The 17,267-nt window shown below is 40.2% G+C and overlaps 2 protein-coding genes across 4 annotated transcripts; both read left to right on the top strand.

Annotated features, from left to right (window-relative positions):
* The first annotated feature begins 58 nt into the window (after positions 1-58).
* Positions 59-12,636, top strand: clpxb (caseinolytic mitochondrial matrix peptidase chaperone subunit Xb). 3 transcript variants are annotated; one of them, XM_085359291.1, is made up of 16 exons: positions 59-152; positions 2,843-2,881; positions 3,357-3,432; positions 4,153-4,313; positions 4,423-4,537; positions 5,977-6,131; positions 6,244-6,403; positions 7,533-7,574; positions 8,207-8,383; positions 8,494-8,658; positions 9,586-9,674; positions 9,941-10,105; positions 10,206-10,505; positions 10,857-10,949; positions 11,039-11,145; positions 11,267-12,636. In XM_085359291.1, exons 1-16 carry the CDS (start codon positions 90-92, stop codon positions 11,355-11,357), a joined length of 1,998 nt encoding a protein of 665 aa, XP_085215417.1. In that variant the 5' UTR covers positions 59-89; the 3' UTR covers positions 11,358-12,636. The 3 variants fall into 3 exon arrangements, with proteins under 3 accessions (XP_085215417.1, XP_085215415.1, XP_085215416.1); XM_085359289.1 differs by lacking the exon at positions 59-152 and adding an exon at positions 182-339; XM_085359290.1 differs by lacking the exons at positions 59-152; positions 7,533-7,574 and having other exon boundaries at positions 2,164-2,881.
* An 826-nt stretch (positions 12,637-13,462) lies between these two features.
* LOC146628024 (ubiquitin-associated protein 1-like) lies at positions 13,463-17,002 on the top strand. The gene is made up of 6 exons (XM_085359310.1): positions 13,463-13,537; positions 13,609-13,759; positions 14,271-14,918; positions 15,016-15,186; positions 16,681-16,782; positions 16,868-17,002. The coding sequence occupies exons 2-6, from the start codon at positions 13,637-13,639 to the stop codon at positions 17,000-17,002; spliced, it is 1,179 nt and encodes a 392-aa protein (XP_085215436.1). The 5' UTR covers positions 13,463-13,537; positions 13,609-13,636.
* Positions 17,003-17,267: the final 265 nt, after the last annotated feature.

Genomic DNA, 17,267 nt, shown 5'->3' with positions numbered 1-17,267 from the left:
GCACACACATACTGATACTGATAAGCACTCACTGACGCATCACCCTCCCTACCCCGGATCCAACGCCACCTCCAACGCTTACCTCCCCCATGATGTGGACATCGGGTCAGCTGGAGGCGCAGTCGAGAGATTGCAGCGGTCCCAGATCAGGGGCCTGTTCTTCGTACCGCGCTAAGTGAGTTAGCTGGATGAGATTGTTGACGATTTCGCGTGATCCTGGATCGTTCGGTTCCCCGAAGCCCATCCGGGACTTGCTGTCATAGCAACAGAGCCGTAAGCGTAAACCTGCTGGGGAGCAGGTTTACTTTATGTAAACAGGATTAGATCGCGGCCACGCAGGTATGTCCGCGTCATTCATACGAAAGCAACAGCGATATTCCACCACTGTTTCACCATAAATAAATAACATCAATGTAACTAAAGATAATGCAGCACTTGATCCTTTTATTGATGTCACACAGATACATACAGGTCATTCCCTAAAAAAGGGAAATGTACTATTAACATTCTATTACATGTATGTGATTATTACAGATGTAATTCATATTTCAGAGTAGTAATTGTAAATTACTTCGTGTAATCAAGATGAGAGACCACGGCTATAAAAGCGAAGGTGGATTTGGGAAGTCTGTCGCAGTCATATCCTGTCCGTTTACGCGAGCAACCCATTGCGGAAGGTGCAAGATTGATAAGGAGAGTCCTCAGAATTCAGCGTATTGTAACGTTCACAAGAACCAGACGGTTGGGGTCTCAGTTTGTCCGTTTATTCGGCACATAAGCCAGCGGGTTGTTAACTCAGGGGGAAGCGCTCTCGAACTACACCTCTCTTCAGCCTGGCACACACACAGAACAACCAGGTCCCCCCACCCCTTCCTGTACACCACCCTCACTACTTCCTGCAGCCCAACCAAACATGAATCTTAAAGGAACAACAACAGTGTGCAGAGAAAACCAACATGTCACTGTCCAGTAACACTTAACCATCGTTACAGTATATTGCGGGACAGACAGGATCCTTTAGCTCAGCGCGACAGTGTGCTCATAGAGAGATATCGATTTTCCCGTGAGGGTATTATTCACTTAACCAACTTGTTGACGAGGGGGTGCAGGACCACCACCTGTCTTTTTTTTTGCTCTGCCCTTTTCTTGGTTGCTGTTATGAACAAACAAACAGAGTATTCCAGGGTCTCTTTCCAAGAGACGACAAGCAATATAAGTGATAAATGTTACCATTCTGTAGAATATTCTTATATTTCACTTTTACTTGTTCCCATGTTCTAGTGGGTCCTGTTGTGGCTCTAATGTGAAAGGGGATATAATATAACATATTATAATATAATATAATGTAATAATATAATATTGGATAATATGGTGTGATATGATAAATCTACCCTACCGCCTACTGGTGTTGGCCAGAGGGGCCGATGGCGCAATATGGCAGCCTGGCTTCTGTCAGTCTGCCCCAGGGCAGCTGTGGCTACAACCGTAGCTGCCTCCACCAGTGTGTGAATGTGAGAGTGAATGAATAGTGGCATTGTAAAGCGCTTTGGGTGCCTTGAAAAGCGCTATATAAATCCACTCCATTATTATTGTTATTATTGAATTACTTACGAGTTTGATTTGTCAGCAACTTTCTGCCAGCCCTCTCTCCTTGCTTTTGCAGCCTTTGCAGTGTTCCCTTGCGTTTTAATTAAACTCTGAAACTCCTGAAATCCCTCACTCAAGAGTTCTTGCTCTGCTGCCGAAAAATACCGAGCGCGCTCCTTCGACATTTTCGCCGACCAATCAAAGGGTTGCCGATCAATGTTTCTACTATCGATGCGTAGCCCCTGTTGGGCCACCCAGTGATCTCACATTACTTCATCCAGCTGTACTAATCGTCAACAACAGGTGTGTTCGGGGAACCGGAATAGCGAGCTCAGAGTTAGCGCGATGATTTGGTCTTGGATGTTTCATTTGATCTTGGATGTTTCATTTGATCTTGGATGTAGTAAGCGACGTACGAAGCACAGGGCCCTGGTGTACACACTGGAACTCTTTCCCATGTTGCTTGTCTGTGTTTATTGTGTTATGGTGTGTTGATACCTGTGCATTCCTGTATTATCCTTTTGTGTTGCACATTTCAATGTTTTTTTTCCCTCGCTACCTGGCCTGACCTGTCTCCCCAATGTGATGTTTGTATTGTATGTACGGTCGGCAAGGTCTGTCATCTCGGTTGTGGGCAAAAGACCTGCAACTGACAAATAAAGGCTATCTCATCTCATCTCATCACATGCATTAAAATGTCAAACTAACTCTCATGAGTACCAAGGCTGTGTTAAACTTCTACATAATAATGCATACTGAATCTGAACTGAGCCTATCAAATAACAAAGTGTGACTGAAACGACTGTTAACAGGTTATAATGCTAGATGTGATATGTCCCTTAACTACCAAACGCAACTTAATTTCACAATATCTTTGTTAACGTTGCATATTACTATGTTGTCATGAACGCACCACGAATCGCGCTATGTTTGAGCAGATCTCAAAATATCTGGATGGGTTTTGAATGCTCTGGCACGAATGAATCCACCATGCTGCTGACACCTTGCACACTGTTTTTAACGCTTCCTTTGGGGAAGGCTAGTTCGCTAGCCGGGTAACCAACCTAATAACCTAGCTCATAACAGCAGGCGTTACATCACTTTAGTTCGTGTCACACCTGTGAAATAACGGTCTAAAGAAGTTGACACTTTTCAGTCCATGTAACAGGCACTGTGGCATTAGCATGACACACTGACCTTTCTAGCTGTAACAAACGTGCAGAAGCTTTAGTGATTTATCAAATTTGTGTTTCAGAGAGGGGCTGTCAAGACGCGACTGCTTTCAACGCGCACTGTGAGTAAAACTGGAAAGCTAGTTAAATGTTGCTTTGTGTTTCGTAGTTAGTAGTTTTAAATAAGCTGGGAACGATACCTGCAAATTTGTTTTTCTTAGGAGTCACTCTGCCTATTAGCTCTGCAGCGTCGGCTGCTTGTCATTTCCTCTAGAAGAAAACGCTTAGTGAATTTTGTTAAGGCCTAGCATGCGAAGCTAACAGTTACCTATTTACGTAAGCTAACTAGATAGAGTGTTCATAAAGGGTACCTTTATAGCATTAGCATTGCGTGATAGCTTAAAATACCAACACCTTTTCGTGTGGTGTACAGTGTAAATATTTAGACTGTAGTGGCGACTATCTAGTCTCGTCAACGAGCTGCTGTGCTAATGCTAACTGTGACGTTGGAGTATTGAGGCGTTAAACCGGCCTGTCTTATTCAGCGCAGTCTGTTAGCTGCACGATGCTAACTTGACACTTTTTTGCTTGTTTAAGGAGTTTGAGACAGAAGAAAAGATGTCCTGTCCATGTGCTTCGGCTGCCAGGTTGTTCCTAAACACTGCTAACAGAGGTACGAAAGGGAAGACGCACACACTCCCTGCCCTACAGCTGCGTTAAGCTGCATGACATTGCGCTATTTGCTTCAACTTGTGGAATCAGGGCCCCAGCTGACCTAGATTACTGTTTGTTATGACAGTTCTGTAGCTAACGTCAACAGGAGGTAAAAAGGTAATTCATGACAGTTTAGAAGCTAAAGTTAGGACAATGTTGTCACATCACCTACGTTTTCGTATTTCAGATTTTAGACCAACAATACATATGATTTCATGACAAACAACAAAAACATAAGGAGCGATTTTACCCCATGTAAATACAATGCTTGCATCAGACCGTGAAGTACTGCTCTTAATAATATACATGAAATAGAAATATGGTCTTTGGTATTATGGTATTTATGCATTATGTAGCCTTATAACATGTAATATTAGACATGTTGTTAAAATGCCCCTTTTTAAATCTTTAAACGTTTCTAAAAAACATTTTTGTTTTACTTTTAACCTTTATTTGCCCATTTCCCAGACACACGTGGAGCCTAATTGAAAACTAAAAGAAAATTTAAGTGAAAATATTATGCCCTCTTCCCCCAAAATTAATGCTAAGGACACTATGCATTGTATAGGAAAACGCAATTAAAATCATATGTAAATGTCATTAGTTTTCAGACTTATGGCTGATAGAAATCTAAAGGGATGTTGCTTTTTTTAAAATTTTAAAATTTTTTTTTTAACAGGACTGTCGTGCTCTCGGATTCAGTTGTTTTTTCTGAGTCGTCACGGGTTTCGAGAAACTCATTTGCCTCCTCGAGTACGTGTGAGGTCGTTTTCAGAGACCTCTGTCTGTTATGGCTCTAAAGATGGGACAACCAAGGATGGTGGAAGTGATGGTGGAAAGGTAATCTTTATTTGCAACATTTTGTAAATGTGGACGTACACAACCTAGTTAAAGCAGTGGATGATAATACTTTAATTTAACACGTGCTAACACAGTTGTTTTTACACAGAAGAGCCTCAGTGAGGGGAAGAGAATGTCTGGCTCCGGAGGATCGGGTAAGGGTGGAAGCCAGCTACGCTGCCCTAAGTGTGGGGACCCCTGCACACATGTAGAGACCTTTGTATGTGAGTTCACATATTACTCTTCAACAATTATTTACAAATGGTCTAACTGTTGAATGATGTCATGTCATGTTGTGTCAGTTGTGGAAATGTTTGTGTCCCAGATGTTTTCTTACGATATAAAGTTGTTGTTTACCAGTTGTTAAAAAAAACAAACCAAAGTAAATAAACTGATTATAAATAAATACATGGTATTATCACTGCTAGAAAACTAATGGTTGCTGAATAAATGGTTGCTGTTACTGGATTCCTCTCAACATGGATGATGAGCAGGGAGAAAAAAAGATGAATTAGACGTCACTTAAATTCATGATTTAGTGTTAAAACATGTTAACATCAACTTTCATATTTCTCTGTTACACAGACCTTTGTGCATGGAAATAACTATAAACACTAGTGTAAACACAGGAGATGAATAGTGCACCACAAACCACCACTTCAAGTATTTTCCTGGCACAGCTTGTCAAAATAAAGATGTGGATATAAACTGTGTAATGTCGGTTTTATTGCTGTCTCAGGAATGTTTTAGAGTTTGCGGTGCCACATAAACATTTTGACTCATTGCTTTAAACCAAGAGGGGCTGGTATATTTGTTTTTACGACTTTCTGACTTTAAATCGGCCAATCATAGTGAGTACTATCAATTAAAAATCACATTTACATCAGCTGTACCTGCTTTATTAATTTTTGCCAATCTAAATCTACAATACACTTTCCAGACAGAGAAGTGGTTTATGATGTACAGTTCGTGAGCTGTTTAACAATTTATCCTCTTATAGACCACAGGGAAAAGGTGGAGGTTTGTTTTGATGCTCAAATTAAAACAAAAATAAAAGCTTGAGAATCAGGTGTTCCAGTTAGGAGGATAAAACCTGAGTTGCAGGTAATAAAGGTCTTTATAAACAAAGGCCTAAGAAAAATCAATATCTGGGTTTTCATTATTTCTCAGTAAGACAAACAAATGCAGAAAATGTTGAGCTTTTCCTGTTGTCTAGGGGTAGATGGTCGACACCACACTAGTCAGTCAACACATCTCAGAAATATTCATGAACTATCTATAGCTTACAGAGGAAATGAATATGAGCAGCTACAGGAAATCTGATGGGGTTATTGGGGAGTTAATTTTCTTAAGCCTGTAATGCATGCGATGAAGAGAACTGCTTGTTATGTGTTAGATTGTGATTGTCCTTAACTGGATCTTAAATGAGCATGTGTTGACTGTTATTGGTAATCAAAGCTGAACAGTATTCAAAACAACGAAGGATCAAAAACATAATAAGGTGCAGTTTTTCACTTTTTCCATATTTAGTTTAGGTTTCAGCATCAGTGGGATTAATGCATAAATTTATGTTGAAGTGTCTTTAAAAATTACTTCAGCTTGGTTTAAAAATGTCTTTAATACTGTATGTGGTGTTTTTTTTTTTTTTGTTTTTTTTTTGTAGCATCAACACGATTTGTCAAATGTGAGAAATGTCATCACTTCTTCGTGGTGCTGTCTGAAACTGACTCTAAGAAAGGGCTAAACAAAGAGCCAGAATCTGCTGCGGAGGCAGTGAAACTGGCATTTGCACAGAAACCTCCTCCACCTCCAAAGAAGGTAAGAAACTGAAGCAGGAAACAATTTGTCAAAACAAGCTTTTAACATTCGATTGGGAATTTGATTGTGTTTTTCTCCTGTTGTGAAAGATTTTTTTTTTTTTCCTTCCCAGATATATGCCTATCTTGACAAGTATGTGGTTGGCCAGTCCTATGCAAAAAAAGTGTTGGCAGTTGCTGTGTATAATCACTATAAGCGCATCTACAATAACATCCCCTCTGGGAGCCGACAGCAGGTGGAGGTGGAAAAACAGCCATCTTTAACACCTCGTGGTTAGTGTCAGTCTTCTCTGCAGACACGGCATCATTCTGCATCTAAGGATTTATTTCAAATAATATCGACCATTACTGTCTGATGGAAACCATACTTGATTTTATCTATTTATTTATTTATTTTTTAAAGCTTATGAAAGTCCTTTTTCGGTATTGGTAGATAGTGCCGAGCTTAGTCAAATTTTGTGTGAAATTCTTGTCTTCATTTAAAAGCAGAAACACGATCCATAAATGAACAAGAGCTGAAATGTAATATGAATCTTTAAAAAAAATTTTTTTTTTAATGATTTCAAAACTAAACCTCAAAGTGAAAATAGGCTGTGCTGAATGTCTGTCAAACTTGGAGTAGAGAATTGGTGAATTCTAAGTTGAATTTGGACACAGCAACAGTATGTCCTAAAAGCAAAGCTCATTTAAATAAGCTGGTAATAAATTAACAAAATATGATCATGCAAGTTTTCACTTTGAAATGTGTTCATGCAAATATCAAAATAAATAAGCAGACTTTAATGTTTGCCACATTGAAAACAATAATGGTAAATGGCCTGCATTTGTATAGCGCTTGTCTAGTCCCTAAGGACCCCAAAGCGCTTCACACTACATTCAGTCATTCACCCATTCACACACACATTCACACACTGGCGATGGCAAGCTACATTGTAGCCACAGCTGCCCTGGGGCGCACTGACAGAGGCGAGGCTGCCGGGCACTGGCGCCACCGGGCCCTCTGACCACCACCAGTAGGCAAACACGGGGTTAGTATCTTGCCCAAGGATATTTGGCATGCAGCCAGGAGGCAGCCTGGGATTGAACCACCAACCTTCTGATTAGTGGCTGACCTGCTCTGCCACCTGAGCTACAGCCACCCCCAATATTAAGTATTGAAAACAATATTAATATTTGCATGTTAAGAGTATCAACGGTTCCTCTTGAAACGTCCTTACAAATAACCGTAGAGAGGTTACAGCTGTGGCCTTAAGTTATAATCTGTATTATTTGGCATTTGTTCAATATTTATCATATGATTTCATAAAGCTCTTTTTCAGCAACTGCATTGATAATGTTATAATGGTAATATAGCAATATTAGTATTAATATTGATTTAAGCACTTTCACCCTCTCCCTGTAGAGCTAGAGATGAGAAGACGAGAGGATGAATACAGGTTCACAAGTAAGTGACTGTCCTACTCGCTGTTGTCTTTTAGCACTTTTGAAGTCACTTAATCAGCAGTTTGTTGTTTTTAAATTGTGCAAATGCCAAAGTGTACAGACCGCTGTGACAGTCAAGGGTTTGTTTTGCCTTTTTCAGAGAGAGATTACATTTTTTATGCATTTATGGCCGTGTCCAATTTAAAAAATGATGAACTTTGAACTAAAATGATTAAGGCATTTTGTCAACATCAGATAGTAGGGTATATTTCCAGTTTGTAACGGTGACCTTTTGTATAAAATAAAACCTAGAAATTGAACCAGTAAAATTACACTTTTCAATGATTGACAGACCAGACAAGCAGATGAAGTTGACCTTTGACCGACTTTCAGATGTTTGCTAATTTTAGTTGAGCTGTTCTCAGTAAGTCACAGTGACACTGAACAGGGTGTGTGTATTTTTAGCCCATGTATGGGAACTGTTACTCTACACAAATGGTTGCATTCATGATCAGTGAATGGCATATTTGTCTAACAGTGACTCAAAGGAATCCATTACATCATTGCATTGCATTTTAGTGATTTATGAAGCATAGAGTTTTTACAGTTCTTTTTAGTAATGAGGTGACCTGTCCGGTTGGCTTGTTGTTCCAGAGCTGTTGCAGATTGCAGGAATCAGCCCTCATGGAAATGCTCTCGGGGCGTCCATGCAGCAGCAGGCGAGCCAACAGGCACCTCAGGAAAGGAGAGGTGGGGAAGTGTTGGACTCTACACACACTGAGATTAAACTGGAGAAGAGCAACATTATTCTGCTTGGTCCAACTGGTTCAGGTAAGTTTGGTTTGTAATACTTTTAAGCTGATTCTGTCAGATACACTGTGCAATGTGTTTGTATTATGTCCTTCTCCAGACAATTTTATGATTCACATAAATTTTCACAGGAAAGACATTGTTGGCGCAGACACTGGCACGTTGTCTGGATGTTCCATTTGCAATTTGCGACTGCACCACACTAACTCAAGCTGGATACGTGGGAGAGGACATCGAGTCGGTTATTGCCAAACTCCTGCAAGATGCCAACTACTCAGTGGAAAAAGCACAGCAAGGTGGGCAGAGGGACTTTATTTACAGAAGGAGTTTCCAGTGTCAGAATGATACGTATGTTTACTAAGTAAGAAACTGCCTGTTTTGAAAACACTGAGCACAAGCAGCAAGCACCAGCAGTATCTAACACAAACATAATCTCGTTCCTCCCCCTCACATCCACCCAACTGTTTCTTTAATGTTAACATGCAATTAATAATAATATTTCATTTGATATAGGAAGTCTCAAATCATTACCTAAAATTAAGACAAGTGTTGGATTAATGAGAAAATATTTGAATGTCACAATGTTTACCATACAAACCATTGTTGTACAAATTAATGTACCTGATTATTTACAGATTCATTTATGGTGACCCTAAAAGAAAGCAATCACAGTGGTATTTTATAAAAACAAGGCCTCAACTGCGAGACCAAAACTCAGTAGTAATTAGATTAGAGGACTGGGAGTAGATAAGATTAGAGTATAAACAAATTAAAATGGTACCATAGGACTCTTGTATGGAAAATCACTTTGTGAAGCTTAATCATTGAGAAGATTAATGCTGTTTCATTTTCATATACATTACTGAATTACTCTGCTACAACACATCTAAAAACTAGAATGCTTTTTTTCATGTTGCATCCTTTACTGTGCTAAAGAATGTGTTTATGGCTTTACTATGTTGAATATACTGACAAGAAGAGGAACAGGTTTAAATTAATTGGATTTCAGGTTAAATTAACAAGTTAGCTTACACATGCACTGTACTCTGCACTGCGTGTTTCCAAGCTTTCAGCATGAATACTGGTGAGGTGTATGCACCAGAAAGCATGAAATTGGAAGAAAATACTAAGCAGTTATCCACAGAAAGCTCATCAAAGACAAGAAGTGTCTCAGGCAGTGTCTTTGTAAGACATTAAGCTTTGTTCTCCTGTTTCATGTGCAGGTATTGTGTTTCTGGATGAGGTTGACAAGATTGGCAGTGTTCCTGGAATCCATCAGCTGAGAGATGTGGGTGGTGAGGGAGTTCAGCAGGTTAGTATGCAATCTTTATGCAGCAGTTTGTTTAAAGGCTGCAACAAATTATTTTTGATTATACTTTTATTTAATTTAGAGATCATATGTTCGATTTATTCCTCCTTGTTAAAGTTTTAGGACAGTCCAGGTTTTTTTTTTGGTTTGTTTTGTGCGAACACAGACAGATTTTGTTTACATTTATGACCTTGCGGTTTTCTGTTTGTTGTCCTTTTCATTCTGTATTGGTCAACTGAGACTTACATTCACTTTTTCTGCTCTGTCAGGGTTTACTTAAACTTCTGGAGGGTACAGTTGTCAACGTTCCTGAGAAAAACTCCAGGAAACTGAGAGGAGAAACTGTGCAGGTCGACACAACAAACATACTCTTTGTTGCATCTGGTGCCTTTAATGGACTTGACAGAATCATTAGCAGAAGAAAGAATGAAAAGGTAAACTTGACAAGGCTCAGATGTATTGCACGCCAGCAGGTGTTCAGCCTGTTTGTTATTCCTGCCTTTAAAATGTTCCTTGTGTTTCATATCTGTCCAGTATTTGGGTTTTGGAACTCCCTCTAACCTGGGGAAAGGGCGCCGCGCAGCTGCTGCTGCAGATCTGGCAAATACCAGCGGCGAGACAGACACCGTAGCAGAGATCGAGGAGAAGGACAGGCTGCTGAAGCACGTCGAGGCCAGGGATCTAATTGAGTTTGGAATGATCCCAGAGTTTGTTGGCCGTCTTCCCGTTATCGTTCCTCTGCACAGCTTGGATGAAGACACGCTTGTCCGGATCTTGACTGAACCACGCAATGCTGTAGTGCCCCAGTACCAGGCTCTGTTCAGCATGGACAAAGTAGGAGTTCTAATATTGTAGTTGCTGCAACGCTGTGTGGGTGGTGGAGGTAGACATTCTCATATTTGGGCTGCTGTGTTTGCACAGTAAGGTTTTCTTGAGTCAAAATACAGCAGTGTCCTCTCAAATATCTGCACACAGTCCTTTTATTTATAATACAAACACTTTCCAGAGAGTAATCTGATGCATGTACTTTCTTGTTTCACTGGTACCAAAAAATCATGTCTCTCTAAACACAGCCTCTATTTCTTTTGTTAGATCAATGTACAGAAACATAATACATTTGTGTTTGTGACTTAAATGACTTGATTTTTAGAATTAAAATTAAATGGTCAATATCTGTTGTTTCAGTGTGATCTCAATGTGACTCAGGATGCCTTGAGGGCAATAGCAAGAATGGCTTTGGAGAGGAAAACTGGAGCTCGTGGCCTCAGATCCATCATGGTATGTGATTTTTACAGAAGGTGCCAAACTTAGGTTTTTATTTTTTTGTTGTGGTGTGGTGTAAAGTGAAAACTTGTCTTTATGCACAGGAAAAACTCCTCCTTGAGCCCATGTTTGAGGTGCCCCACTCTGACATCATGGCTGTTGAGCTGGACAAAGATGTTGTCCAAGGAAAATCCCAACCCAGATATGTCAGGTCAGTACCTCTCCTCACAGTTTCGGGGTAGATGGGTCATGCTAGAGATCAGTTTTCTTACACAGAGTACATGGCGACTCAGTAACTGAAACTCGACCTGCATCCTTTATTTGAATTTCAGAACTCCTGCCAAGGATTCGGCAGAAGAGGAATACGACTCTGGCATCGAGGAGGACAACTGGCCTAGGCAGGCAGACGCTGCTAACAACTGAACCATTTTACCCTAAAGGCCACGCTGTCGCAAATCATTAGATCACTATGAACCTTTTGGATACCAAGTTTGGTACCAACTCTTTTATTAAAGCCCCTGACGAATAAGCTGTGGACACTGGTGGGGAGGGTTTTTGTGATGAAGTTAAGAGAGTGTAACAGCCTTGGGTCCTGTGCATCAGATGTAGATTCTATAGTGGTGCACTCACAGGGTGGACCTTAAAATATTTCAATCTCTGGGGATTGTTAACATTTTATCTATATAAAGATAATGAAATTTTATTCATGGAAATATTTGTAGCTAGTTTGTTTTTCCTTTTTGTAGTGAGGGGTTGTAATGGCAAGGGAAGCAAATGGAAATTATGGGATCATACTGTACACTTGCAAACATGGGATGCTGAGAAAAGAAAGACCCGATATGATGTTAACATGTTAGCTGATGCCTCATCAGGGCATCATATTCCATGAGCACATCAATATTTTTGATGTTTTCTTTTTCCTTTACCACCATTGTAATAATGGTGCTCACAGTGAAATCAGCTGTAAATGTTTAGGCACGCTGCTTAGGTAGCATTTGTAAGCAGTTTGTATGACATGACCTCTAATTATTAAAACATATTGTGAGGTATAATGCACCAGCACACTAATTACAGCAGGTGAGACACAATGGTGACCTTTTAAACAGCCAGAATGGTTATTTTCAGTTTTTGGCTTCCTCCTTTAGCACACTTTTTAGGGAATGTATAAGTGTTTACTTACAGACCTGTCTCACAGAGGGCTGTTTCACAAAGCTGGTTAGCCGGGTCACTTTGAAGTATCAGTGAAATAGCTTCTGAAGTTTTGTTTTATAAAAACTGAACCGTGTTCAGATGCTCTCTTTCCTGTTAATGCTGGCTGCCTCTCCAAACCTGCATTGTCAAACACCCCTCAGAGCAGCATGGATATTTTTTATTTTCCTTGTGGTTGCCTGGTTGGTTGTTGGAAGCTCACCTTACCTTTAGTGATGTAATATCCTGTTACTAAATGGTACCTCAGTACACGTCTGTAATCAAGCCTCTACTTAAATGCTCTGACTGAACCATGCTGCTGCGGTCTTTAAAATGCTGTTTGTGCTTTCAAACTAGATTAAACTAGATTTGTTCCCCCCTTTGCTTGAAGCTTCATTTTATTTTACTAAAGTTTTCAGAGGTCTGTTACAGAACCTGTACCCCCCTACCCCCAAAATATTGTGAATCTTAAATTTATTGTGATTGTTTAAAGTGTACAAATAAAATGTATATCTCGGTACAATTTTTTTTAATTGTTCTTTCATTCTCATTTAAGTTTGAGGTGCGAATAAATGAATGCAACAGACATCACAATGTTGCGATGCACTGTTAGGCTGTCACCTTTATGTAATCAGCTAATCTCTGGAAAGTATTGTGCTGTGCTTTGTTTCCTGATACCTCAGCATTTCCCTAATCCTCCTCCTAGTACATAGGAAAGTCACAAAGTGTCCGTACAAAGTCTTTAGTGTGGCCTTGAATACAGATGGAAAATGATACAATCTGCTGAAAGGGATAAAATAGTGAAGTTTTAATAATAATACTTATAAATGTTAGACAACTGTATTTGTTTTTCAAAATATAATATGTATAATATGTTTTGGTGTTACATGGTTTAATTTTGATATGTTTGTTTGATATATTTCTAATGGCTGTATGACTGTGGGATTAACCTCCTAGGACCTGGCGTCCACATATGTGGACATCACATTTTGGGTTATTTAGACCAACATACTCAATTTTGCTCTACAAGGGCCTGATATCCACTTACGAGGACATTATACTGCTACTGTTCTAAAATTTTAAACGAATATCTTCATTTGTGGCTCTTATTTTTCTAAAAACAAAAATAAGGTTAAAAAAAAGAAAATCTGGTAATTCTTTGTTTTTACATTCATCGGGCCCTAATATGCCCAAATATCAAAGAGAAATTAAAAATGCATGCCGTTTAAGAGTTCGGGTCTTAGGAGGTTAAAGCAGGCACCTGAGGTATTGGTAAACAAACTCAATGATGTCAGAGGCTTAGTGGCGAAGGGGTTTATCACGTCTGCTGTCTGGTGAGTCATTTACTCCAAACACTTGCCGATTGTTTCAGAGGACCGTGGACCTGGAAGAACATATCTGACCAAGGTAAAAATGTCAAAAGGTAAAACTTTCTTTTAAAACTTAAAGCTGAAGATACAGGAGATCTTCATGTCTTCTGATGCAGGTTGGTGATTTGAAACATTTTGGTGGTGATGAACATGCTGGAAGATGTCCCGTTTCAGACCGAGCTGGGTCCACTGGAGGAAGAAATGCAGCTGTTGCCTGCTCCGGACATTACTCTACCAGACTGCCGACAGATAATGAAGGAAACTGAGGTCAAACATTAAAAAAACATTTCAAAAAATTTCTCAATATAGAGCCTGTGTGTTCTTTCTTGTTCAGTATCTGCTTGCAATTTTACTTTCTCAGTTTAATTACTTTAAAATCCAGGGTTTGAGTTTTGGAGTTTAGCAAAGCTTTTTTTTTTTCTTCATTTTAATGCACTTCTGAAGTTACAGATTCTAATAAGAGTTTAAACAGTGCTGAAGACAATGTTCTCCTGAAACAATATGCACACTGTAATGAAGGATTAAGTTCAAATAAAAAAGCTAGATTGGGCTTTTACTGTGAAGTTGAAAATGGTTTTTATTGCACCTTATTAACATTACTGGTATAGGTCTTTTTCCCCTGGAAGAAAAGCACAGGTTGTATGATAAAATTTGTATATTTAGGGTCATGTCCACACTTGAATACTACACAGTTATTACGGTTTTTAGTAACCTCCACACCTGTAAATGTCAGCTGTGGAAAAGGCTAATGCTCCAAATCTTTATAATTTTTCTGCAGTACGGATTCAACCTGGAGAGATGGATTTTAACTGGCCAGCAGCCAGTCTGCCAGGCTCCATCCTGCCCACCTTACTGGTTGATGTTCAGCAGCCCTAAGGAGAGTCACAGAGTCACTCCCAGGAGCAGCGATCAGTGGGTCCCCAACCCTTGGCCCCGCAGCCACAGCTTGAACTCTGCAGACGCTCACTGGCTGCGCCATCGCACCGTCAAGTTCCTCGTATCTGACTCTGATGATGAAGATGGTTATCATGAGGACAATGAAATGTCCTCTACTGAAGATGCCCCTCACCTCATCAATTGCAGGGAGCGGCCCCGGAGCGCTTCACTCAAAGGCCCAATCTCCAGAGTCAAAGACATGCACTTTGTTGCTTCCCCTCACAACTGTAAGACTGGCTCAGCTCAGTGTTTCAGAGGTCACAGGGGCACGTCTTCTCCCCAAGAGTGCAGACAGCCTCTGCGTGTGCTCGAGCAGCACAGATCACAGCAAGCCAGCCCGCTCCCTCAGGGCCAGAGGAACATCAAGAAGAGGCAGCGCTCTTCAGGCAGGAAGTTCTCCCAAAACACACCACCCGCTGGACCTTCCCCACCGAGGCAGCAACAACGACCCTCCTCTGCAGGGCCTGTTTTACAAAACCGCAGAAAGAAGGTTGGTTTTTCTGAGAGCGTCACATAACAATATAATACTTGAAGCAGGTAAAGCTGTTTTCTATTATTTGTGCCTGGTCTTCCCTTGTCATCATCAGGTTCTGACGAGCGGTGTGTCTCGGGGGGTTTTCTTCGACTGTGCAGCAGAGCTTTTGACAGCCCTCAGCCAGGAAGAGAGAGAGTTACTTGAAACAATCACTGAGAAAGGCTACCCTTTAAGAACAGCTATTCTGGCGCTGCAGAAGACAGGCTATAGGAGCCCTGAAAAGGTACGTAACACACTGGGGCTAGAACATGCCGTTTAATGATTGCATTTTTCTACGAAACTGTGAACTCTTAAGTCTGACTGAGTAAATTCTGACTCGAAATTAAAACTTTTAGGATAGAGCGGCACAGTGATACAGTAGTTAGCACCAAGAAGGTTCAAATCTACTAGCCAGCTGGAGCCTTTTGTGTTGAGTTTACATGTTCTCCTGCCTGTGTGGGTTCTCTGGCTTCTTTGCACAGTCCAAATACCTGCATGTTGGGTTAATATGTGAATCTAAATTGGCCATAGGTGTGAAAGTGAGCATGAATGGTATCTGTCTCTTTGTTAGCCCAGCATCACAGTTATGAGTGGTGGGATAAGATATATGCTATTGTATTTTAATTAAAGACACTGGGCATCAAGTCTGGCCTCAGGTGCTCTTACTACTGAAAGGCCCCAAGGTATATGTCGAGTCCCCAATATGCTTCAATCAATCATTCAGTCCAGGTTTGGAGGACTGTGTGTTTAAAATCTGGAGGCAGAAGGGTATAAGTTAGTTGGGAGACCTCTATAGAGGGCTAGCTTGCCCCTTTCCAAAAATTACAGAAGACATTCAAGCTTTCCATTGAAAAACTGAAAGACGTGCGCAAACTTGAGACATGTATCCTTTTTAAAGATGAACAGAAGCCCAGCCACGCGGTCTTGGATGGTCTCCTGAAAATTAAGCTATTTTCCAAATGAGCTGTGTCTCAACTCTACAGCATCCAACCAAATGTAAATGATCCATCCTCAGTCATTCCAGGCAGATTGGCATGTAAAACTGGATTGGTAAACATTCACAGTATCTCTATAAATGCTCAGCACACCTCAATTCAAAGCTGTCCATACTTCTATCCAATTAGATTAAGTAAAATATTCAAAGGCACTTCACCTCTGTGTGTAAATTTTTGAACAGAGCAAGGAACCCTATCTAATGAGTTCAACAAGTTACAGTAACAGTTTATAGACGTTTTGGGGTAACTAATTTGAGTTTTTCCACCAAGGCATTAAATAGGGAACTCCTGGGGAACCAATCACCATGAAATTGGTGATCAAAATAAATCTTTATTCTATCCATTGTCCTGTGGATTAACAATATCACATTGTACTATGAATACTTATAACTCAAGTAATGCTTTTTCTGAGCCGCCACCAATGGCCTGTTTGTTTTGTATAAATGCGTTTTTTAAGTATTTAAAAACCAATACACACATACTTAAAAAAAAAAAAAAAAAGTAATGGCATCAGAAGAGGTTAAAGAAAATACAGCAATCACAATTATCCCTCACCTAATTTGCAATACTTGGCAAACCAATGTTTTTCTAATGCATTACCGGTAAACATAAAACACATCTGTAAAGTAATAGTATGTAGGTCAAGCTATATCCTGTATTCACATTCCCAAACGTTAATGAATAGACTTCATAAAATTGTACACAGAAATGGATAAAATTCATGCTTTTTCTGCTATCGACAGGTGTTAAAATATCTGGTTACCTGTGATCGTCTGTGTCAGCTGGGTTATGACCAAGCACAGGTGGAAGAGGCTTTGGAGATGTTTCAGAACTGTGAAAGCAAGGTAAATCCAGTTTTTCCAAGTCAGCACCTGTCACACACTATTGTACCTTGACGTGAAGGAGCAAAACAATATCTTCTTTTTCCAGGCTGCTGAGTTCCTACGCCTGTTGGCTCAGTTTAACGAGATGGGCTTCCAGCAAAGCGCAATCAAAGAAGTGCTGCTTGTTAATGAAAATCACCGTGAGAGGGCTCTTGAGGAGCTCATGACACGCATGGCTTAAATAAGTCATCACATTTCCAGTGAAAAGAAGGGAAGGACTTTTACATCCACTCACTAGAAGAGCACTCGTGAGAGCTCAGTTCCTCCAGACCAGTCCCCTACCTATAGTTTTATAGAAAGAACAATACTTTACAATTACAATGATAACTCTGGCAAGGATTTACCTCTGGCTGAAATCAAATACTGCGTTTTGGCTTACACTCAGCTGAAGTAAAACCATGTTCAGCTGAAAAATTAGGGGCAGGAATGATGGGAAAATAATAGCC

The sequence above is a fragment of the Diplotaxodon limnothrissa genome, linkage group LG7 (genome assembly GCF_057381915.1).
Source record: "Diplotaxodon limnothrissa isolate DT_005_m linkage group LG7, D_limnothrissa_male_GT1.1, whole genome shotgun sequence".
NCBI classification, from domain to species: domain Eukaryota; kingdom Metazoa; phylum Chordata; class Actinopteri; order Cichliformes; family Cichlidae; genus Diplotaxodon; species Diplotaxodon limnothrissa.
Note: the sequence above shows the minus strand (reverse complement) of the source record. Positions and strands in the feature narration are given on the sequence as shown.